Here is a 24280-nt window from a genome sequence, read left to right on the forward strand (position 1 = left end):
GGTGTTAATAGTAGTCGTTACAGTAGTAGTTGTGAAATTCTGCATGCTGATTCTATTGAATGCAGATTACAGCCTTAGCTGGTAACCTATTTTATTTTCCTTCTAAAATGTTACATTTCCATAAAAATGTTTCAGGTAACATCCGAACAGAATTAAAAAAAAATAATAAAACCCAATCATAAAATTATCAATCAAAATACAAATACATAAAAACTTAGCTTTATTTTAAGCTGTCAAGTTGTGGCTGATTTATGGCAGTTCCGTAGGGTTTTCAAGGTAAGAGACATTCAGAGGTGGTTTGCTGTTGCCTGCTTCTGCGTAGCAACTCTGGTATTTCTTGATGGTCTCCCATCCAAATACTAACAAGGGCCAACCCTGCTTGTCTGCTGAGATCTGACAAGACTGAGCTAGCCTGTACTATCCAGGTCAGAAAAAAAACCATCATAGAGAGCAAAAAAAAAAAGTAAGATTGGGCAGATTGATAGCTAAATACATGTTCAGATTTACTACACTTTTTTGTACTGCATTACAGCAAATTTTTAATTATTAAATGTTATGTAAAGTAATATGTCCTATATTCCAAAAAATTGTGTTTTAAGGAATTATTATTCTGTTTAGATAGTGGAAAGGCCTGTGAACCCATCCCGTGAGAGAATGCCTATACAGATGACAAACTAACAATTTCTCTCTTTTCAGCTACATTACAACTCCAAGATGTTAAAGACTGAATCGCCAAATGCATCCCGTGGTTCGTCTCTGCCAAGAACCCTTTCCAAAGAATCCAAGCTGTATGGTATGAAAGATACTGCCATGCCTTTTTCTCACCTCAAGGCTAAAACTTTACTTCCTCCCCAACCCCCACCCATCCCATCAGGTAGAGATTTCTCTTTGATTTCATTCTTTCCATGTTGTGATCAAAGCTTTGCTGTATTTAGATCTGTATTCTGCTTTGTAGTAGAGCACCCAGATTGCTAGAGTCTTCTTTGCGTGTTGTGTTAAGTGCCGTCAAGTCACTTCCGACTCATGGCGAGCATCTAAAAAATACTGGCACCAGAGGCGAACCTGCAGTGCTGAAATTCTGATTGCTGCTAAAGCTTTCTTGTAGATTTCAGAATACCCATCTTTCCTTTATGGCCCTAACTGACTCCTCATTTACTTCTGCTTTAGATTTCTCCTCTGAATTAACTTTTATTTTACCAAATAAGAACACTTGTCCATTTTCTTTGTCCTTTGTTCAGTGTTTACTGCAGTGGCATGTAGTACTTAAGGTCTTTGGAATGTTGATGAAATGTGAATTTGTGTATACTGAGCTCAAGGTTTTTAAAGAATATGCATATCTTACTTAGAGGTTAGAAATATACTCATTTTGATTTGGTTTTCAGCAGCTGCTCCTGCTTTTTAATGCATTTAATTCAGTTATATTTCCCCACTTACTGGAATCCCCCCTTGTTCAAACTGAGAAATAGGTGTGATTGCATTAAATAAGTAAATTATGTAGACTTTGCTACTGTAGAAATACCATGTTAGATTCAAAGAATCATAAGTGGTACTCGACTTACAGAATTAATTTTTAACATCTTTCCCACTTCGGCCAATCTTCTGCAGCTCTTTGTGTTACATAGGAAAATTATTCCTCGGAGCCAGGGACAGTGTAGAATATACTGTAAGGAGCTACATTAAAAATACAGAATCCATGGAAATCTTGGACACACACACACACACTCCCGCACGCCTCAGTCAGGGCTTTGTCCCTAACCTTGCATAGCTGCCTTTCTGCCAAATGGGCTGTTCAGATGCAAACATACATGTTTCTGTTGTTGACTTTTTTAATTTTATGTTTAATTTTATAGAAGAAGAAGAGGTGGTTTTTATACCTCGCTTTTCTCTACCTTTGAGGAGTCTCAAATTATGCTGTTTTTTTTACACCTTTCAGCCAAAGGGAAGGGAAGTGGTGGCGTCAAAACAGCAAAATTGTACGCTTGGGTTGCACTCCAGTCTTTGCCAGAGGAAATGGTGATTAGCCCCTGCCTGTTGGACTTTCTAGAGAAGGCCCTTGAAACCATACCTATAACTCCAATAGAAAGGAACTATGCAGGTATCGCATGACAAAATAACTTCGTTTCTATCACAGCTATAATTTGTTTCAGGTTTACCTGTATAATTTTTAAAACTAACTCCTTTGTACTGTTAAAAGCTGTTAGCTCGCAAGACGAGGATATTGGGCAGTTCGATATGCAAGATCCCTTAGAAGAGTCCACAGCTTCCTTGGTGTCCTCATCAACCTCAGCATACTCCTCCTTCCCTGTGGATGTGGTAGTTTATGTAAGAGTTCAGGTGAGGAGAAAGACAGCACAAATTATGACTTGGAGGCAGTTCCTGTCCCATTGAAGTCAGGGGTATAACGGATGGGAATTATTTGAAAATGCCATAATGCTCTCGATGAGAATATTTAGAAGAAGGGGCATGATCAGAGAAACTGGGGTCTCAATAAGCCTAAAAGCAATATCCCTCCAAAGACATTTCCCTTTTTAATAAATGTTTATGATACGTGGCTGCCATTTCATTTTACAGGGCGGTTCTAATGTTGTATACTTGTGTAAGCCATCTTGCACATATTAATATTCAGGGTATAAATACATAAAATTTTAAAATTAAAAAAATTCTGCTGTTTGTGAACTAAGCAAGGGTCACCTTGAAAGATTTAGAATGTGGCACACCACTGATCCTAACAGCTTTTATGTTGGATTTGTATTTCTGTAGAAGAAACTGTAAGATTCAATTTTTAATATGAAGCCATTTTCAAATAAATCACAATTTTAAAAATTGTGATTTACTTGGAGTATATCATGATCCAATAGCTAATTAATAAAGTTGTTTTTTAACGTTACTGTTTTCCATGTCTCTTCCCCCCACCCCCCAATACTTAGCCCTCCCAGATCAAGTTCAGCTGCTTACCTGTATCAAGGGTGGAATGTATGCTGAAGCTTCCTTCCCTTGATCTTGTATTTTCTTCCAATCGAGGGGAACTGGAAACTTTAGGTTCAACCTGCCCTGCAGAAAATAATGCACAAAGTGGACCAAAGATTAAAACTGTGTCACCAGGTAAAACTTGATATTGAAAATGCTGTTAAATTACTCATCAATGGCCTAGATGAATGAATTACTAGAAAAAAATAATTTGGGTATAGAGACATGAAAGCTTGGGAAGAAAATTGAAAAACTGAGCAGAAACTTTGGTTCTTGTAGGTTATCCGGGCTGTGTGACCGTGGTCTTGGTATTTTCTTTCCTGACGTTTCGCCAGCAGCTGTGGCAGGCATCTTCAGAGGAGTAACACTGAAGGACAGTGTCTCCAGTGTCTTCAGTGTTACTCCTCTGAAGGTGCCTGCCACAGCTGCTGGTGAAATGTCAGGAAAGAAAATACCAAGACTACGGTCACACAGCCCAAATAACCTACAAGAACCAATGAACTCTGACCGTGAAAGCCTTCGACAATATTTCGAGCAGAAACTCTTTTGCATTTTTTCTGAGGTCATGTTTATAATTTTTCTAATAGAACAATTGGAAAATTTGGGGGAGCAATGAAATATTTTCTCTTTTAGAATGAGTAAATTGCTTCCTAAGGCAGGGATTTTCATGCTCAAAATGTATAGCGCAAAGGAATCTAGGTTTTTCCATTTCCAAGAATTGTTTATGTTTAAATACTAATAATTTTGGCACCATGGGCAGCCCTTTCCTGAAAGGGGGGGCAGTTAGGCAGTGACTGGAAGCATCACAGCCACTTCGCCGCCTCAGAGACTTCCCAGCTGCCAAAAAGAACTTTAAAACAGTTTTAAAAGAAAAGAAAAAAGGTGGCTTAGCAACACCGCAGCGCAAGGGGGCTTTCCTGGGAGGAAAGAGGTTAGGAAGCTGACTAAAAGTAGCTCTGCCCCAAGAAACCTTGGGAACATGCCCCCCCCCCGTGCCGGCGTGGGCTTTCCCTTCTGGGACAAGTATCCCTGTGGAGGGAGCTCTGTAATTTTGATACCATGACTGAGAAGGCCCCTCTCCTCTTTGCCACCCAAATGATGCAGAAAATGGGGCACATGAAGCAGGGCCTCAGATGATTACCGTAGTGGTCAGGTAGCTTTGTAAGGGAGTAGGTAGTCTTTGAGGTACGCTGGTCCTAAGCGATATAGGGCTGCAAGGGTTCACACCAGCACCTTGAACTGTGTCTGGAAACAAATTGGGAGCCAGTGTAGATGGGTCAAGAGTGAAGCGATGTATTCTGTGCGAACCACTCCAGTCAACATCCTGGCTACAGCGTTCTGTACCAACTGAAATTTCTGAACATGTTAAATCTCCTCCCCCAATGATTTAAGCTCAGTAATCCAGATAGACAATTCTTAGAGTATCTTTGTAGGACCTAAAGAGATTCTTGCTATCAAGAACATGTTAACATATGCCCATGTCATAAACATTGGTTTCCATGTTTTAATAATCAAAATTATTTTGAGCCCGGCTTGCTGGAAATGAGAGCAGGATATAAATGCAATAAATAAATAAATAAATAATGCTGCTGTTGGCTGATTTTTTTGAGATTGTACCAGAGCACATGTGGTTTATTATCATTAACTTGAGGTTTCTTCCCCCTGCTATAGGTTCATCACCTGGCTTGGGCAGCCCCTTTGGCAGAACACGACATAGTAGTAGCCAATCAGATTTAACTGGTTCTAGTAGTAGTTCTTCTGGTCTGAGCTTCACAGCCTGCATGTCTGATTTCTCCCTTTATGTATTTCATCCATATGGAGCCGGGAAGCAGAAAACCAGTGTGACTGGCTTGAGTGCTGGTTCTGGGTCCCTAGGTAACAACTGAATATCACATTTCACAGCAAAATATGGATCTTTGCTAAGTTTGAATGGTGTCCATCTCAAATAGTATTGGCAGAGGGGTCTGTTGACTGCCTTTTGATTGACAGTTGTCAAATACTCCATGAAGCCAAGCATGCCACTGTGTAGCTGGAGGTTTAGGTTTATTCCATTTGGTGGTTGTGATATCTTTTGTTGGCAGGGCAAAAATTAAAGGTATTTGTCCCCTAGTTTGGCAGCTGTCAGTATTCAGATCGTGATGATAATAATGATAAATTGGATGCTGTAGATAGTGGTGAGCCCCGTGGCGCAGAGTGGTAAGCTGCAGTACTGCAGTCCAAGCTTTGCTCACGACCTGAGTTTGATCCCAATGGAAGTTGGTTTCAGGTAGCCGGCTCAAGGTTGACTAAGCCTTCCATCCTTCCGAGGTCAGTCAAATGTGTACCCAGCTTGCTGTGGGGGTAAAGGGAAGATGACTGGGGAAGGCACTGGCAAACCACCCAATAAAACAAAAGTCTGCCTAGAAAATGTCGAGATGTGGCATCACCCCATGGGTCAAGAATGACCCGGTGCTTGCACAGGGGACCTTTACCTTTTAGATAGTGGTGAAAAACCATTTTTTGAGGCTGATGATGCTTGAAAATTTGCTGCCTACCTTGCTCAACTGCATTTAAAATGGGCATGTTTGTTTATCGTTGCTGTCACTTTTTTTATTTGTTTCTGATTTTTAATTTCATTTTTTAAAAACTTGTAACTGTAGGTAGACCTGGTGTTCCAGGGTAAAAGCCAAAGAGAAGTATTAAATAAACTGTAGAAAACTTAACAAAACTTTTTACATGCTTAACAAGCTTTTATTGTGAAAAAAAATAAAAATGGTTTGTTATTGTAATTAATATAAGTGCCAAATCTGTTGATTTTAGGTCTCTTGTTCTAAGTAAACATAATTCTTTAAAAATATGACCACTATTTAACTGCACAATTGACTAGATCTTTTACGACCAGTCCAATGCCCTATCCTAGTTCAAAAGTAACTATTAAAGTATTAAGCGATCCGAATAAAATATTTGTATGCATATAAATGTACATTCTGCATATGGTCATTTTAGAATTTGTGTATGCATAATCCCCTTTCCCTGATATGGAATATAGTTTGCTAGTTGTGTTTGTAAAAGATTGAATATTGTAATTTTGCCATTATATAACTCAACTCAGAATTAGCAATACTTTGGGTTTTTCTTATTCAATGCAATCAGCTGTGTCTCATGCTTTCAGGAAATGTAGATGAAGAACCCTCTTCAGTTACTGGTCGGAAAGATTCATTGAGCATCAATCTTGAGTTTGTGAAAGTTAGTCTATCGAGAATAAGGCGTTCAGGAGGTGCTTCCTTTTTTGAGAGTCCCTCTACAAGCAAAACTTCAAGCAAGATGGACACCACCTTAATAAACATATCTGGTATTTATATATACTTTTTTAGTGTTGGCCGCAGACCGTCAAGCATCATTGTTCCCTATCCTTCAGTTCAAACAGTCTGTTTTTCCTTTATTAGCTAAGTATTTTGTACAGTGTCATTTAAAGTTAAACTGGTCACCCAGCTTAAAATAAGATTTAATCATGGTGCATTTTGAAAACATGGCTTTTGTCTTCTCTGAAGCATTGTGCTGAAACGCTGCAGTCCCATATGGGTAGCGTGCATACATGCTGCGGAATATATAATGTGTCCTGTGCTGGACTTAGTAACCTATAAACAGGGAAGGACGATGGTGATGAGGGCTCTACCACATGACACTGTTCTTGTTCAGATTAGGCAGCCTTCTTTTACCATTCTCTGGCCATGCAGAAAGGGTCCATAGTTCTGGACTTTTGCTGAGGATTTTCAGCTTCAATTAACTTCTGTTTTCAATAAGACAGCTTTCAGATTATTTCAAGTCACAGCTAATGTCAAACGAAGTATTTTTCAATGTATCTGTAGTGCTGTCCAAGTTTAGGGCATTTGTCATTTAGAACAGGGGTCCCCAACCTTATTGAGCCTGCAGACACTTTCGAATTCTGACACAGGGTGGTGGGTGCAACCCCGAAATGGCTGCTGCGGGAGGTAGAACCAACCATAAAATGTCAGGGAGCTACGGTAAGTTATGTATAATTCTAGTAGTAAACCGTTTCAGGCATCAGCTCTGTTTAACAGGATGCCTTTTTAAATGAACATATCATTTTGAAGGGCTTTTTTGTATTGACTCAGCTTAGCTTCAGTCACACAGTGAAGTTTTGTACTGTGGTGGCTGTTGCTGCTGAAGCAAAAAAATTTTTAATCTGTAGTCAATCAGCTCTCCAGTGGCCAGTCAGAAGCCCTGCTAGGCAAAAGCCCCATCTGGTTCCACTCACTTTTTAAAAACACTTGGGTACCAGGAAAAGTGTTGTTGGGGGCTACATTGGGGACCCTTGATTCAGAGAATGTTTCTATAGCATTTGTTTTTTTTAAAAACACTTCTATAGTAGAATAGTTGAAACCAAATATTTCTGGCCTCTGAATTTCAATTCATATTGATGGTATTGATCAGAATCTCCATCTTGGTATTAAGGATGGGTGGTATCTGCTCCTCTGCACTGGTTAATTTGCCATTTGAACTAATTATGGGTTACATCTGGTAAATAACTTGAACACCAATGAAGAATCAGAATTAAAATTAAGTAGGCCACTCCATTCTGCTGATATCACCATGCGCTAGGCCTTCAAGGCCTCTAAGCAGCTGAAGCCTTAACAACAGAGATCATTACCTCTCCACTGTGTCTGCTGCTTCCACACAATGTAAATTGTAGCATGATTTACCAGGCATTGTGTTCTTTAGTAACTTGAGGTTTTGTGCTGAGCACAAGTCCACCCAAGGCAAAACTTCAAAATTCCAAAAATGAATTTGGGAGTTATGGAATTTAGCAGCAAGCCTGGTTGGTGATTGAAAAAAGGATCAGCCCCAATATCAGTCCTTTGATCTGTTTTCCCCCCCTGTCTCTCTTGTATGGCTGATGAGAAAGAATTATGCCATTAGGTAATGAGGTGAACATCTAGCTTCTATTTCCAAGGGGTTGAGAACTTACAACAACCTAATAGGGCTTAATTAGAGAAAGCTACTGGTATAGAAAGTACACTTTCATAGTTGCTGCCTGGGGTATAGACCAGTTTGGTGGTGGCCACAACTCTAGGAAGATGAAGAGCAGGCAGGTAAAAAGGGCCTACCTCGAGAAGCTTCAGAGGGAAAGGTTCTGCTGCTCAGCTTCCAACCTTGTTTGCATTATAATCAATAAGATATGACTTCTCTTTGCCTTTATAAATTTTTCACATGTGCCAGGTATGGATAGAAGGTAAAACATAAACTTTTTATTTCATAATGCTGATTCCTTATTTGTTGTTTTTAGCTGTTTGTGATATAGGATCAGCCTCTTTTAAGTATGACATGAGGAGACTAAGTGAGATTTTAGCCTTCCCTAGAGCCTGGTACAGAAGGAGCATTGCACGGCGCCTTTTTTTGGGTGACCAAACCATAAATTTGCCAGGTAAGTTAACAATTAACATGTCTTTAGAATGCTGCCCATTAATTTGGTGGGGAAAACAGCCCATACTGCACTATAAAGAACTTTTTTCATTGCTGCTTACTTTACATTTTTGTTGCTGTTCTTTATTTGTTTACTTAATTTTGCCTTTCTCCCCAGTTGGGACCCAAAGCAGCTTACATTGTTCTCTTCTCCAGTTTATCTTAACAACAACCCTGTGAAATAGCTTAGGATGAGGGTGTGTGACTGGCCCAAGGTATCCAAGCAACCTGCCATGGCAGAGAGGGGATTCGAATCCTGGGTCGGTCAAGTCCTAATCTGACACTCTAACCACTATATTGTGCTGGCTCTCTCTAATTTATTTTATTTTAAGAATTCATTTAATAACTTGCATAATTTAATAATAGTTTGTATAACTATTGCTGCATTTTAACTATAGGGCTAGTTGAAGTTGGAAATAAAACAGTCAAAGGCACTTTGGGAAAGGCCCCTTGGGATTTTTTTTCCAAAGTTGTTTCTTTTTCACTGATTCAAGTTGCAGACTTTTTTGTGGTGGAAATGTATAGTGTAACAGAAGGCAGTGAAAGTGCGTGTAAAGAGATCTCTCACTGAGGAACAGTGAATAGATGCTGAGGCTATGAGAAAAATGTCGCTATTCAGAGGTAGTGCAGGACAACCCAGCATTGATTGTTTTGAAGGATCACATATATAGCTCTTCAAAATGTAAAAAAACCAAGGCTGAATTTCTGTCTTAGCTATGTCTGCCATCCGTGAACATTTTAATCTTCTAAAGTTTCTTTAATTTAAAATGTATTAAACCAGAAGCCTTATTGATTTATGGGAAACTAAGTAACAGACTGCAATTAAGAAAGCGATCAAAGCATCATTTCCACACCCCTTACAAAAATGGAAGATTCTCATGCAAGGAAGGTTCTGTAGTGTCCATGGTTTCTTCCCTCACTACAGCCTCCATTTTCCTGAGGTTGCCTTGACCCACAGTACATGTATGGGGCATGGAGGGCTTCTCTGTTTTGTAATCAAAACTCTGCTTGTGGTTTTCTGCATCCCTCTTGGAGGGAACAAGGATCTTCACAGTGATCTTACAGTTGCTATTGTTCAGAAGCGAGCTGTTTGGCAATGGGGATCAGTGTAGGAGTTACTGACGGCCGTGACTCAAGTTGGTGACCCATTGACACTGGAGCAATGAGTGCTCCAATAGTCTTACTGTATTTTATTTTAGCTGCTAGTAATCTGTCATGAAGTGCTAATAAAATAACATTTTGCAGAAGCGTCTGGCCCTGGGACTCCGGATTCTATTGAAGGTGTGAACCAACACATGTCTCCTGAATCGTCACGAAAAGCATACTGTAGGACCTGGGAGCAGCCCAGCCAGTCTGCTTCATTTACCCATATGGCTCAGTCACCTAATGTTTTCAATGACCACAGCACAAGTAACATGTCACCTGGAACAGCATCTCATAACTTAAAATCCCCAGCAGTGTCCAGATCTAGGAGTGTGTCCGACTCTTCGGTTCCCCAAAGAGGTACGAAAACAGTTCTTCATTTGTACTGTTTAAATTCATGGACTACTATTTAACATCACTAACTGTATATGCACGGCTGGACCTAATAAAGAGTACTACTAATAGCCAGTAATTTGTTAGAGAGAATCTACTTACATTATGGTCATTTGAAGTACAAAAATTAGGATTTACAGGTAGAACTTCTTCTTACTACAAACCTTCCAATGTTCAGTGTGATATCATGCAGCCAAAACAGACTCCCTAAAGGAAAAATGTCTTCTCTATAATTCAAGGTGGACAGACACAAGAGGAAAGAAAAGGCTCACATGATTCAGTATCAGGCTAGGAGCATTTCTATTTTTTAATACTGCGCAAGATGTCAAATGGATGCTGTAGGTGGATACAACCAAAGTGTGAGAATATTATCACAGTCTTGACATTAGTCTTTTTGTTGGGAACAAATTTGATTGATGTGTTTTAATGAAGAAACTAATCCATGGAAAAGCCCATAATACACATGAGCGCCAATAATTTTTGTATATATGTGTGGTGCTTTGGGACCTGAGCATTCTTGGAATTTGACCTGTATAAAATCAAGTGAAGCAGTAAAAATTAGTGCCCCACTGGTTACTGCAGAAGGAATATATATATTTAAAAGTTACAGTCCAAAGAAGCTATGTAAACTTGCAAGAAAGAACTAAATTTGTAACTGGTGCTTTGTTTGAAGTACTACAGTACTTTTCCTTGCTGCTGTCTTTGTTAAAAAATGGCTTTCCTCCTTAACCATTGAAGCTGCAGTTAGAAATGTCAAAGAAAACTCTGGCTATGCGCACAGTTCCAGTTTCCATTTTGATGTAGCTTTTGTTCCACGCTTGTATCATTACAGTGTGCTGGTTATGTCTTGTTGCTGTACAAAGCTAGTTTAGATATGCTGGCCACGATGTGGAGACCACTGAGAAATGGTTCCACATGTCAGCAGCTCACCTCCGGTCCTACTGTTTGAAAACAACTACCACAGGGATCAGTTAACTCTTGTGAACTTTCTCCGTTCCAGCACCTGATGCCCTTGGCAGAAGCTGGAGCTGATATAAAGGCTCTCCACATGAGCAAGCTGATAAATATGGAAAGTAGCTTTCAAAAGTAACGAGCTTCACTGCAGCAAACACACATTTTGCAGCAAAATCCACACAATTGCTGTAACACTTGAATTTCCTCTATAATCCATGCACATGCTGCAATTCTTTTTTAAGGACAGCGTTTCTCAAACTGTGGGATGGTAACAAAAGTGCATACAGCTCTTTCACAGGTGGCCTGCAAAGTGAGAAAGGAGTAGGGGAGTGAAAACTCTTGGGAGGGTTGAAATAAAATTGTTGTTTGCCTCCACATAATGTGGGGAATGGCCATGAAAGACATTATTCAATAATGTATATACTCGTAAATATTAGAAATAAAAAATAAAACGTAAACTTCTTCATTGTTAACTTGATGTGAGATGTTTGTATTTTATGTTAGGGAGTGGGGAAAGTAGCATGGAATTACTTGCAAGTGGGTTTCCCCCCTCCCAAAAAGAGCGGAACTAAGTTTACAAGTCGGTCCCATTTCAGCAACCTGAGGAACTACTATTCTAAAATTAAATCGGCCTGGTCATGTTTTGGTCTAGATGCACTCTCAAAAACTTCAACTCCTTTCAACAAATCGAACAAAGCTGCAGGGCAGCAAGTGACACCATGGGAGACGCTGGTTGTGTTTGCTATCAATTTAAAACAGCTAAATGTCCAGATGAACATGAGCAATGTCATGGGAAACACTACGTAAGTAATTTTTTATTAAACTATAATTTCTGATCTTCTGTGATTAGAAGGTATCTTCCAACGTGGTTTGTTTGTATTGAGAATCAACTTTTGGTCCATAAAGCACTCACTTTCACTCCACTTCCTGTTAGATGGGTTTGGGTCTTCAAACATCAGTGAGCAACACTGAAGACTGCAGCTTGCTTGCAGGATGTGACAAATATCCTTCGATACATCTTTCCTCTAGGGCTTGGGGAGAGAGTTACCAGTTTGTTTCTTGGATCCATAAGTACCCTTTCTTTCTAAAACTGGAAATATACCGCACAGCTCTTCTCGACCGGTTGCCATAATAATATAATAATAATATAATGTACAAACCGTACAAACTACCACTTTCGCAGCTTTAAATGCTTTTTACCAAGTGTGTATTTGGCATATGATGGGTACATGCGCTAGAACAGTTTTTCTCCTCGTGTCTGTTTCAGGTGGACTACTAGTGGTTTGAAAAGCCAAGGTCGTTTATCTGTGGGTAGTAACAGGGATCGGGAAATTAGCATGTCAGTTGGTCTGGGAAGATCCCATTTGGATTCTAGAGGAGGTGTGGTTGGAGGTACCATAGATGTTAACACCTTGGAGATGGTGGGTAAGTTGGAAAGACAGCTTACATCTATTATTATTAATTAATTGAGAAAGGTTGTCCATTAGGTGCACTTTAAAAAGGTGTATACTCATTTTTCATCAGTCCCCCCCCCCATAGTCAGAGCAATTTATCACATCCTTAAAAGAGAAAGGAAGCAGTTCTACAATTCTATTATGCTAAACTATGAAATCACTGGCTCTTGAAAGGCATGACTACAGCTTGGATTGTGCCCAGCTCTAGCTCCTTCCTTTGTAGACATGGGCATTTCCTGGTGTGCTGTTTAGATTTTGACAGCTGATTTCCATCGCACCTTTCACTTAATGTGCTGGCAAAACATAAATGGCACCCTGGCTACTAACTCTCTGAACACTGGATATTCAATACATACATCAGGAGAAAAGCAAAATTCTATCACCTCAAGCTAATTAGGGGGAAATAATTCTGATCTACCTAACTGGCTGTTGTAAGGATTTTTAAAGGGATGGTTGTGTGAAGCACTTTATACATTTGAATGCAACTATATACATGGAAGTATTATTGTAATTTTAAATCCTTCCTGCAACTTATTCCAAAGTAAAAAAACAAATAAGAGTTTTGGTGCCTTGTAGTGGCTTAGGTCCCCTCCCCACTACCACCATTTTAGACAGGAATTTTTTTACTCAGGAAATGGCAGGTGTTTTGGCAAACCCAGGAGATGAGTTCAAATACCTCTTAAGATCAGCTGTACAGTCTTCATTGACAGTCCCTTCTGTTGCTTACCCAAGTCTGCAGCTGTGAGAAATAGGGCCTTTTTGGTGGTTGTACCTGCCATATGAAATCAGCTCCCAGTAGAGGTTAGACAAGCAACTTCACTATTTAGCTTTTTGTAAAGGTTGTTAAACCTTCTAAAGAAAAACTGTAGAAGGAGAAAAACAATGTTTAACTGTTGAGGTGGTTCTCAACCGTTGTGGTGTTTTTTGTTGTTGTTTTTCCTGCATAGTTCTAAATTGTTGAACTTATGTTAGGTAGTATCTTTAATCATCAAGTAAATTGCCTTATGTTCAAAGGAAGGTGGAATACAAATAGACCAAGTAGTTGTAGATAGCTCATGCAATCCAAGCCATATACTGCAGGAGTGAACCACTTGTATATGTTCCTTAAAAGGTGATGGGGAACATGAAACCATACCGGAGAGGGGAATCCCTTTGCTGCTGTGCCAATGAATTAATAATTGTTTTTCAGCACATATTTCTGAACATCCCAACCAGCAACCAAGTCACAAAATTCAGATTACCATGGGCTCTACTGAAGCACGTGTTGACTATATGGGATCTAGTATCCTAATGGGCATTTTCAGTAATGCTGACCTTAAAATACAGGATGAATGGAAAGTTAATCTATACAACACTTTGGATTCTAGCATTACTGATAAAAGGTAAGATGTCCCGCTAAATTCTTTTGCACATAGAATCTCAAATCAAAGAACAAAGCTTCCTTCATACATGCTGTGGTTGCTAAATTTGTATGTATTAAACAGTCTTCCTTCAGAATCAAATAAAAGAATATGACCAATTTTGGCCTGGGTTTGAGAAATGCCCTTGGTCTTGGTCTGTTTTGCCAGAAGAGTGACAGGATTCTGCATCTTTCAATAACATCAACCATGTTATCTTTTTGAGGAGACCACCTGGGTTGGAGGTGGGATCACTTTGCTTCAGTGGTTCAGCTCTTTCTTGGCTGGCCGGTTGCAGAAAGTGGTACTGGGAGACAGCTGCTCATCCCCATGGCATATATGCTGTGGGCCCCTGCAGAGTCCATCTTGTCTCTCATGCTATTTAATACTTACATAAACCCACTGGGAAAGATTATCTAGTCTCAGGTTTGCTACTGTTCAGCAGCAGCCACACACAAAAGCCAGTGCTGTGTACTGGTTAGGGTTTCAGACTAGGGTCTGGGAGACCCAGGTTCAAATTGCCACTTGGCCATGGAAACTCACTGGGTGACCTTGGACATTCTCAGCCTAACTTACCTCATCGGGTTGTTCTGAAGATAAAAAAGAGAAGAGGAGAATTATTTAACTGCTTTGAATCTCCATTGTGGAGACAGGCGGGGTTTACATGAAGTAAATAATAAGAGTAGCTGAAGATGGAGGCAGATAAAAGGTAAGTTGGTTGGTGATTGGTAAGGAGAGAAAGAAGCAAGGAAAGTTGAGGGTATGGGGGCTGCCAGGAGGAGGGAAAGGGGGAATAGTGTGGTGAGGGGGATAGAGGGAGAAGTGAGGTGCCCCATGTAAGTGCTGGCAGGTTCCCCACTGCACAGCTGTGCCTGACCCAGTGGCCACTACTGCACAGTATTCCCAAAGAGAAGCTACAGGAGGGGGGAAGGAGGGAAAGCTGAAGACAGGGAGCAGATAAAGGTAAGTTGGCTGGTGGGTAGGAAGGAGAGAAGGAAACAGTAAAAAGGGAAGGGCTATAGGGGCTTTCAGGGAGGAAAAGGGAGCAAACTAGATGCCCCCTGCAAGTCCTTGCGGATCCCCCACTTGTTTTAGTCTGGCACTTGAATATAGTAAAATACATTTGTGTTTACGCAAGCTTTTAACTGAAGCTTTATTCCATCGTTTAGTTTCTTTTTTGTATGATATGTAGATGGTTTTATAGCTGGAAAGTTAATTTTATTGATTTGCGTTTTAAATTTGCATTTATTGTTTTATGTCTTTTTATCAACCGGCCCTGTGCAGGTATTTTTGTATTCTTATAGCAGGTTTAAATAAAACTCCTGGTGGATATTCTCATTTTTGCATTCCAGTGAAATATTTGTCCATGGAGATTTGAAATGGGATATTTTTCAAGTAATGATTTCCAGATCAACCACTCCAGACCTCATCAAAATAGGAATGAAGCTTCAGGAATTCTTTACTCAGCAGTTTGACACCAGCAAGAGAGCTTTGTCTACCTGGGGACCTGTTCCATACCTCCCCCCAAAAACTGTGGTCAATATTGTAGAGAAAAGCTCACATCAGCAATGTATGTATTAAAGCGTACATTCTCCTTGTGCATTGTTTTATTCTCTCTCAGTTAAAAACTACATTTCAAACTTAGCCATGCGCCTGATTAATTTTATGGTAGATACACTGAACATGTAAATATTAATATTAGCATTAAAAGTGATCACATGTATCTTTAACAAATGCTGATATGTTGTAAAACTTCGCAGCATTAAGGCATAATTGCTTTGAGATAAAGATTCCTTTTCCATTGCCAAAAAGGAAAAAGCTTGGAAAGCACGAAGTACTCCTAAACATAGTCTATATGTGCATCAACGTTACAAGGCATAAAGGTTGTGCAGGCATGTTAAAATTCTTAAAACATTCTTGTATCATGGTCAGCCTATATGTTAATGTGTACTATAGTTTTCAATGAATTGGATCCAGCAATCCATTTGCAGAAAGCACTGATAGATACGGATCTTTCCCCAGTCCTGTCTGACCCCAGGAAAGTTCACTCCCAGGGTTGTGGCACACACATAGGCCGATTATGCATGCTCACTTTATCCTCTCTTTATTCCCTGTTTCAGCCAGGATCAAAGCAACCTGGGTTGGGGAAAACTGTGTGCAAATCAGAGGCATGAATACAGAAAAGCAGTCTCCCAAGTTCAAATCAAGTCCCACCCCTTTAATTGCTGGTCTGTGATTGGCTCACCTCGTGAGAGAACATTTCCTTCCCCCTAGACCCAACTGCCACATAGAAAAGCCGTTTACGAACAAAAAACAAAAAATGGAGCCATTTGAAAGAAGGGGGGGGGGGCAAAATCCAAGCCTAATTTTAAAAAAGCCTTTCTCCCAGAAAGAGCTCCCAGGAAGCAGGAAGCAATTGAATCCCTGCCTCTTTACACACTTCTTCTTGACTGGCTGTGAGAGAAGCCAATCTTTGCTGCTTCCCCTGTATGACTATCAGCAAACAGAACAGAAGAGGGGTTTGGAAAGTGGGGGGGAGCTCAACGCGAGTTAAGTGTATGCACGCTCTCTGAATCTGGTATGAGCTAGGAAAGACCGTTTGACTCGGGCAAGAAGAGGAATGGGAAAAGCTGAGTTCGTTTAAGGTTGAAACGGGGTTGAGCCAAAAAGGAATGAGGTAACGTGCATTTTCAAAAACTTGATCCTGGGTGAAATGGAAAGAAGGAGGCTAAACCGACCATGCATAACTGACCTTAGACTAATAGCCATGCAGTCAGGGAGGCTGCACTGATGACGGGGAAGGGGCCAAAATCACCTCTCTTAATTCTTCTGTCTGTGGAGTTGTGCTGTCAGAAGAAGGCAATTTTGTCTTCAGTACAGCCTGCCTGACTGCATGGCTATTAGTCTGTGTGGGTCCCATCACCCACGGAGTCATCTTTCCTGGAGTCAGAAAGGACTGCTAGCAGGCAGGGAACAAAGGAAAGATCCATAGTCCTTGTTCTTATGGATTGTTGGATCCATCCCAGTGAGTAGTATAGTTGTTTCCAAGTTGACATGAAAAGTAACTTCATATACTGGGTTGGTTGAATAACCGCCAAATCTGGTTGCAAAAAAGAGTTCTTGATATTGCTGCTTCTCCCCCCCACCCCAATGTACCTTTAGGGCTGAATAAATTCAGCCGAGATGTATGTATGTAAATGAAGTTCCTTCTCATATTTCTGAGTTGGAATACAAGTTTTAGACGGCAGATGTATTGTTTGCTTCTTTACAGTTCATAACAGTAGGGATTTGAGCTTCCTGTGTATGTTGTTTATTTTGTAGTACTGGATGCAGCACATCATCGCCACTGGCCAGGGGTCTTAAAGGTGGTATCAGGGTGCCACATATCCTTATTTCAGAATCCTTTACCGGAAGATGGAATGCAGTTTGGAGGCTCTATGAGCTTGCATGGAAATCACATGACATTGGCATGTTTCCATGGGCCGAATTTTCGCTCAAAATCATGGGCATTATTTCACCTTGAAGAACCTAACATTGCCTTTTGGACAGAAGCACAGAAAATTTGGCAAGAAGGTATATAAATATTTTTGTAACTCTTTAAAGGTACTTTACCACTGTAGTTGTAACTTAGATTTACTTAACAAAATGGTGTCTTTGTATTTCAACTGCATGTTATTTTAAGTCTGTTTAGAAGTGTATCTCCCTAACTAGCCAACTAGCCAGCTCTCACATTTTTATTCCACTCTTCCTCCAAAGAGATCAAGGCAATATAGCTGGTTCTTTCTTCCTTCCATTTTATCTTCACAACATCCCTGTACAGAACTGTTAGGGTCCCCAATGTGATGCCCTTGGGCACCATGGCACCCGTGAGCACCTTTCCTGGTGCCCATCAAGTGTTTTCAGAAAGTGGGTGGGGCTTTCGCCCAGCAAAACGTCTGATCAGCCATTGGAGAGCTGATTGGCTATGAAAATTTTTCAAAACATTGCTTTGGCAGCAGCTGCCACCGCAGCACAAGGATCTTGACTGTGTGATTGAAGGTAAGCTATGGCAGCCATTTTGTGGGCTGGCTCCTGGTGGCTGCACCCCCACACTGTGTCAGAATTCCAAAGGTGCCTACAGGCTCAAAAAGGCTGGGGACCCCAGAGTTAGGGTTAAGTGATCATGAGTAGCTCAGGGTAACTCAGCAGGTTTCATGACAGAGTGTCTCCCTGGCCCTAGCCAGACACTCTAACCATGCTAGTTAAAGTGAGAACTATAAGTCAGACCTAATATTGTTACATTTGTATTAATATATGGTTTGGGTCAACTTCACTGTTTGTAACTGAATTTATCCAACATGATTATGAACTATTCTGTGACCAAATAACCATGTTTTTAAACTTCCCACAGGTTCTAGTGAGCATTCTACATATGTTGTGCAAACGCTGGACTTCCATTTGGGACATAATACTATGGTCACAAAGCCCTGTGGAGCTCTAGAAAGCCCGATGGCAACAATCACGAAGATAACAAGGCGGCGTCATGAAAACCCACCACATGGAGTGGCAAGTGTGAAAGAATGGTTCAATTATGTTACAGCTACAAGGAATGAAGGTGAGGCCTACAAGTCTGCCAGAATTCTGTTTGCTGACCTGATTACTGGTTATTGAATGGCACTGATTTATAGCCTTTCCAATTTAAATCCTTTAGAAGTGGTTTACAACATGTGTTTGGTAAAACAAGCAGATACAGAAATATTGTTGATGAGAATGTGGATTGTGTTTCCAGGAAGTAATTGTTCCCTTGGACTGTGGCATATTGAGTAATTATGATTCTGCCAATTTCAGTGGAACAATGCTAACTTAAATTTCAAGTATTCTCTTAAATGATCAGTGAATAGCAGTATTAAAGATCTGTATTGTTGTACATTGAAAATCAGGAATTGCCTAATTCAAGGATGTAAAACCTGCTCTCAGCTCTTCTTGCGTTCTCACACCTGTAATTACAGAGATACCCTCGGGAAGCACTGCCCCATATGGATTTGTTAGGATGGGGTGGCAGATCTCAAGGATATCCCAGCCCCTCCCAGATCACATGTAGGGAAAGGAAGAGCTAAGAACAAAGTAGGGGCAGAAACTTTTTAAAATGCAAAGCCTTCATCTCTAGTATCCTCTGGACTCTTTCTGGGGGCCAGGCGATAACATGGTGTGGGGTCAGGTGCAGCCCTCTTCACTCCAATTGAAGTCCATTCTGATTCACCTATTTGAATTGTGCACCCCCGTCTAACTCTTAATTCTCACACATCTAGTTTAGCCTTCCATCAAAAATTTATGTACCAATATCATGGGAAAAACCTGCTGTTTTATCTGAGAATGTAAAGGTTGTTTTCCTTCTATGCAGTGCACTCTTTTCATGCAGGATGTGTTAATGTATATTCATTTTTACTTGAATGGTATTAGAAGTGCATAGTGGAGTAGAAACCTTATGATATCAACCACAGTACCAGCAGAATTGTTCCTTTGCTAGCACAGCGTAAAACTGCTCCCCAGAGACTTGGCACCAGATCATCATCAGCCACTGGTACTACCACAGCAGTTGAAACCCTCTGCACCAGATATGCAATGATTATTGCTTGAGCACAGAAGGGGAGGGAGAAGCCTTAGCAGAAAGCCTACATGCATCATTCTTTGGCCTTCTAGGGCCCTCTGAGCTGCAGAGGTTGTGCAGCATTAACTTTAAAGAAAAGGTTACGGTTGAGAAGATTCCAGAACAGATGGAGTAGATTGATCTGCCTCATTTAACTGGGATAGGAGAGGTGCAAAGTACTTCTTGCATCTCCTTTGTTATGCTTTGCCAGTTCAATCGAATCTTATGCAGTTACATGAGTGTAGGCGGATTGATTTCAGTCAATTTGTTCTGGAGTAAATCTGTAAAGGATTGCACTGTCATTGCTGTACATAACATATGGTCCCTTTTTTCCTTGCTTGATCTGGTTTGTGTTAATGGAGGGACTATACTATAAATTTAAAGTATTGGTAACAAGTAAGACTGCCAGCTCTGGGTTGGGAAATACCTGGATATTTTGGGGGTGGAGTCTGAGGAGGGCAGGGTTTGAAGATGGGAGGGACTTCAGTGCCACAGAGTCCAATAGCCAAAGCAGCCATTTTCTCCAGGGGAACTGATCTTTGTCGCCTAGAGATCAGTTGTAATTGTAGGAGATCTCCAGCCACCACCTGGAGGTTGGCAACCCTAGTAACAAGATCATTATGGCAGTACTAGTCCTTGGGAATGAAGTGGAGCATTATAATGTTAACATTCCACAGAATATGCATGTTCCACACTCTCTGTTCTAAATTAAGTTTTTATATATTAAGGACCTAGTCCATACTGAACTTGGGACATTTTGCATTTTTACATGAAGGTAAAAAATTTTTTTGGGGGGGGAGGTCAAATCCAAGAGTAATAAATTGAGAATGGGGATCCTGTGAGGATATTAGAATTTGTATCTTTTGGTATTGTTAGTGTTAATACCAAGAATAAAGAATGGTTGAAGTTAATTATGTGTAGGAGTGTAGAACTTTCCAGCTGTCAAGCTATCACAGCCCCCCTGGTGTTATCTGAAATAGCCCAAATTTATTTGAGGCTTTATGAAGGATAAGTACAGATAGCATTTACTTTTCTTCTCCAGAGTTAAATCTCCTTCGAAATGTTGACGCAAATAACACAGAGCATAGCACAACAGTGAAAAGCTCCAGCTTGTTAAGTGGATTCAGAGGTGGTTCCAGCTACAATCACGAGACTGAAACTATCTTTGCATTACCCAGGATGCAGTTGGATTTCAAATCCATTCATGTTCAACAGCCTCAGGAACCTTCATTGCAAGGTAAAATAGTGTGTGGTTAATACTTTTAAACTGTGAGCCCACTTCATTTCACGTATCTTAGTTCCTAGACTGGCATAAAAATGCTGAGGAAAATTTTTTAATTGCTGTTGTAGGTGACTTCTTGTTTGCTATCTATACAAAGAAAACATTATGCATTACAATATTGTAAGATTAAATTGTAATGATTACTAATACTCATATTCATTACAACAGTATCATGCTAGATGTGGTAGCAATAAAATATGAGGTTTAACAGGCCTTAACATCAACACTGAACCCCACCTCCTTCAGCCACTTCCCCCCAAACTACAGGAGCTGAAAAGGTCAAACAGCCCCAACTGTTGCACCTCTGACTTTGCAGCTTGGGGTCTCACACCTCCGAAGTAAAGGTGCTATTGAACTTGTGCCTGAGTTGGAGGCTTGGTCTGGTTTCTATTTAGATACTTTTTAGTAGATAAGAAGCACAACGGTAAGAGGCCTATTTGGACATCAGAGGCCTGAACAAGTTTTTGTATGACCACACTTTCATAGGTTCTCTCATTGTTGGAATTCGATACATGATTTGTTGTCATTAACCTGAAGGACGCATATTTTCCTGTTTCGTCAGTCAGACTAGTAGAAGATTCTTGCATTTCCAGCATCGGTCCACTCATTTCCAATATGCAGTGCTACCCTTTGACTTAGCAACAGCCCCTAGGGTGTTTACCAAGTGCATGTTGGTGATTGTTGCACATTACCTCAGGAATTGTACCATATACCCATATCTTTGACTGGCTGTCACAGCCCCTTCACGTTCTATGTTAGCAGGCCATATAGCCTTGGCTTTCTCCACTTTACGGTCCCTAGGACTTACTGAATGTAGTAGTCCAAGTTAAGCTCCTCGCAGACTATGTTGTTCATAGGGGCTTGGTTGGACTCCATGATTGGCAAGGCTTTCTTGCCGGAGGACAGAGCTTTGGTTATCTGCAACATGGTCTTCAGGTTTTGTTCCAACAGATTCTAGTCTGTTAAATCCATACAGTAATTGCTGAGTCTCATGGCTTCCACAAAATCAGTGGGGCTCTTTGCCCAGCTCTATATGAGGATTCTTCAAAATTGGTTCCTTCGTAGGTTTAATGCCCTCACTGAGTCTCCATGGAAGCATTTTTCTATCACTAGATCTGTGTTGCATTTCTTGGTGGGCAAATCTAAGTAATCTGTGCAAGGATTGTGCCTTTGGGAGAGGGTACATGAGACTGAAATATGTATGGATGTTTCCTTGTTGGGTGGGGTACCCATAGCAGAGGTGTCCCGGATTTGGTACTTGGTCATACCAAGAGGTGTCTCCTTGCAAGCCATCCACATTACAGAAGCATCCAACTTGACTGCAGATTCTCTCAGCAGGCTGACTACTCAGCCTACAAATGGTCTATACCAGGGGTCTGCAAACTGCGGCTCCTGAGCCGCATGCGGCTCTTTGGCCCATTGAGTGCGGCTCTCCAAACTTGGTTCGGAGCCCCTGCTCGCGCTGGCAGCCGGGCTGCGGAGCCGGCGCGCTTGAGAGCGGGCGAGCGGGCGCGCTGTCTCCCCGCCCCCCGCCATGGAGTATGGCCGGGTCCCCCTTTCCCTTGCCCTCAATGATTGGGAGGCTAAAGCCTCCCCTCCAGCCGCGCGATTGCGGGGCAGGTGGCTCGGCGGTTCCTGCCCCCCCGCCTATCAGCTGTTGGGCGGGGCGGGCTTCCTTTGGTAGACCTGGCCTCCGGCTGAGTCCCATTGGGAGGCCATGTCTACCCACTGGCTTTCTTGGCAGTAGACCTGGACTCCGTGGAGGGGGAAAAGTCCCCCTTCAGAGGCCAGGTCTTCCAATTGGCTTCTATGGGCCTCCGGAGGCCAGGTCTAGTGCCAAGAAAGCCAGTGGGTAGACCTGGCCTCCCAATGGGACTCAGCCGGAGGCCAGGTCTACCAATAGGCTTTTATGGCGGTAGACCAGGCCTCCAGACGAGGACTCCGGACGGGGAGGGGGAAATGGCAGGGACTTAAAAATTAAATTGTATCAATAAATAAGATCACTATTAAGTATGATATCAAGTTTTATTCAGTGTACCTATAGTTTAATTAAGACTTAAAACTTTAATTAAAGTTTATTAAGTTAATAAACAGTGTACCTACCTATATAGTTTAAGAAATTTGGCTCTCAAAAGAAATCTCAATCTTTGTACTGTTGATATTTGGCTCTTTTGACTAATGAGTTTGCCGACCCCTGGTCTATACAAATGGCCTACCTCCGACCTATTTTCCATTCTGAGGAGGGGGTCCCCCAATGTGGACCTGTTTGCATCTGGGATTCCACAGCAAGGATTTCCACATTTCAGCCACCTAATGGGCACATGGTGTTAACCTCTATTTGTGCACAGACCGTTACCAGCCTGTTCTTCCCACACACAAAAAACTGCTTTATTTTAAACCTGTAAAAAGATGGTATTTCTTGGGCAGTGCACTGTTGGCACAAGCTTCTTGTTCTGAAATGGAAACAGCATAATTGCAGATCTTTGAAGTGATGGTCAGTTACTCTTTGTTGATAACCGCAAAGGACCAGCCCCTGGCAACAATTAGCATAGCAGAAAAGAATTGCCTGCCTTTTAGACAGAGGGGAGGGAGGGGATTGTCAGAGGCTCTGCAAATACGAGCTTTTAAAGGTTGTTAGAGGTATTGTATTATTCCTCTCCAGTGTTGTTCATGCTTTTTTAATGCATAAGAGAATCACTCATAGTTCATCCTGCCTTTTAGGGAGGGGGAATGGGATTGTCAGAAGTGTCTACAAATATGTGGAGGAGTTTTTAAGGACTTATTTCTATGCAGCGCTGCGTTACTCATGCAAGTCAATTTTTTTAAAAAAATGGGTTGGCAGAGAATCCTGAGGATCACACAGCCAGTGGGAGGGGCGGCGGCTTCAGTGCATATCAGGTGTGAAAGGGAAACTGCTAAAAATGGAGAAATGGATTATCCTGCAAGGGTGTTTCAGACAGAATTACGTCAGCAAGCAGACTACCACAGAAAATCACCCTGGTGTGGAAGCAGCCATGGTGTACCATGATACAGGATTATGCCATACAGCTGTTAATTTACTTGAACTTAGTGTACCTGCCTTACTTAGGCAGAGTTGTCTTCAGGCTATGTTCCTTGAATCACTGTCATTGTCAGGAATTCCACTTCAAGATCATGCTGATAGAAATAATTGTCTACATTTTAAATATTTGCCATTAACAGTGCAATACTGAAGGGGGGGGCGAATGTCCATAATAGCTGTCATGACCCCTACTCCGGCATCTGTGCCACTTGCCAGACTCTGGCATAAGGCAACTTATGTCAGCCCCCCCTGGACCTTGGCAGCAGTGTGGCTCTCAGAAGCCAGCATGGCCTCCAGCCGTGGTTTCTTTGGAGTATCTCCCCACACTGGCATCCTAGGCTTTCCCGGGAGTGGAGCTGCCTTTAGGCAGCTTCCTAGCAACTTCCGCCCCAGGAACGCAACTCCGTGCTGCAGAGGAGCTACACCAGCAAAATAGCTGGCATAGCCTTGCTAAAGTCTATGGGGCAGTTTGTCACCTTTTTTATTTTCTGTGAGTTTATTTTTTTCTGGCTGGGAAGCCTCTGTGGAGGTGGTGCACCT

At 41.4% G+C, this 24280-nt stretch overlaps 1 protein-coding gene across 1 annotated transcript in view; it reads left to right on the top strand.

Moving 5' to 3' along the window:
- Window positions 1–24280, top strand: part of BLTP1 (bridge-like lipid transfer protein family member 1) — a 141818-nt gene that overhangs the window by 113345 nt on the left and 4193 nt on the right. The window contains exons 70-84 of the mRNA XM_056855866.1: window positions 697–874; window positions 1934–2095; window positions 2195–2334; window positions 2928–3102; window positions 4639–4842; window positions 6119–6298; window positions 8255–8392; window positions 9676–9933; window positions 11573–11723; window positions 12188–12345; window positions 13564–13756; window positions 15124–15341; window positions 17093–17344; window positions 18162–18365; window positions 20440–20634. Of these exons, the coding sequence (XP_056711844.1) occupies window positions 697–874; window positions 1934–2095; window positions 2195–2334; window positions 2928–3102; window positions 4639–4842; window positions 6119–6298; window positions 8255–8392; window positions 9676–9933; window positions 11573–11723; window positions 12188–12345; window positions 13564–13756; window positions 15124–15341; window positions 17093–17344; window positions 18162–18365; window positions 20440–20634 (2806 nt within the window). The remainder of the gene's footprint in view (window positions 1–696; window positions 875–1933; window positions 2096–2194; window positions 2335–2927; window positions 3103–4638; window positions 4843–6118; window positions 6299–8254; window positions 8393–9675; window positions 9934–11572; window positions 11724–12187; window positions 12346–13563; window positions 13757–15123; window positions 15342–17092; window positions 17345–18161; window positions 18366–20439; window positions 20635–24280) is intronic.

The sequence above is a fragment of the Euleptes europaea genome, chromosome 9 (genome assembly GCF_029931775.1).
Source record: "Euleptes europaea isolate rEulEur1 chromosome 9, rEulEur1.hap1, whole genome shotgun sequence".
Lineage (NCBI taxonomy): Eukaryota > Metazoa > Chordata > Lepidosauria > Squamata > Sphaerodactylidae > Euleptes > Euleptes europaea.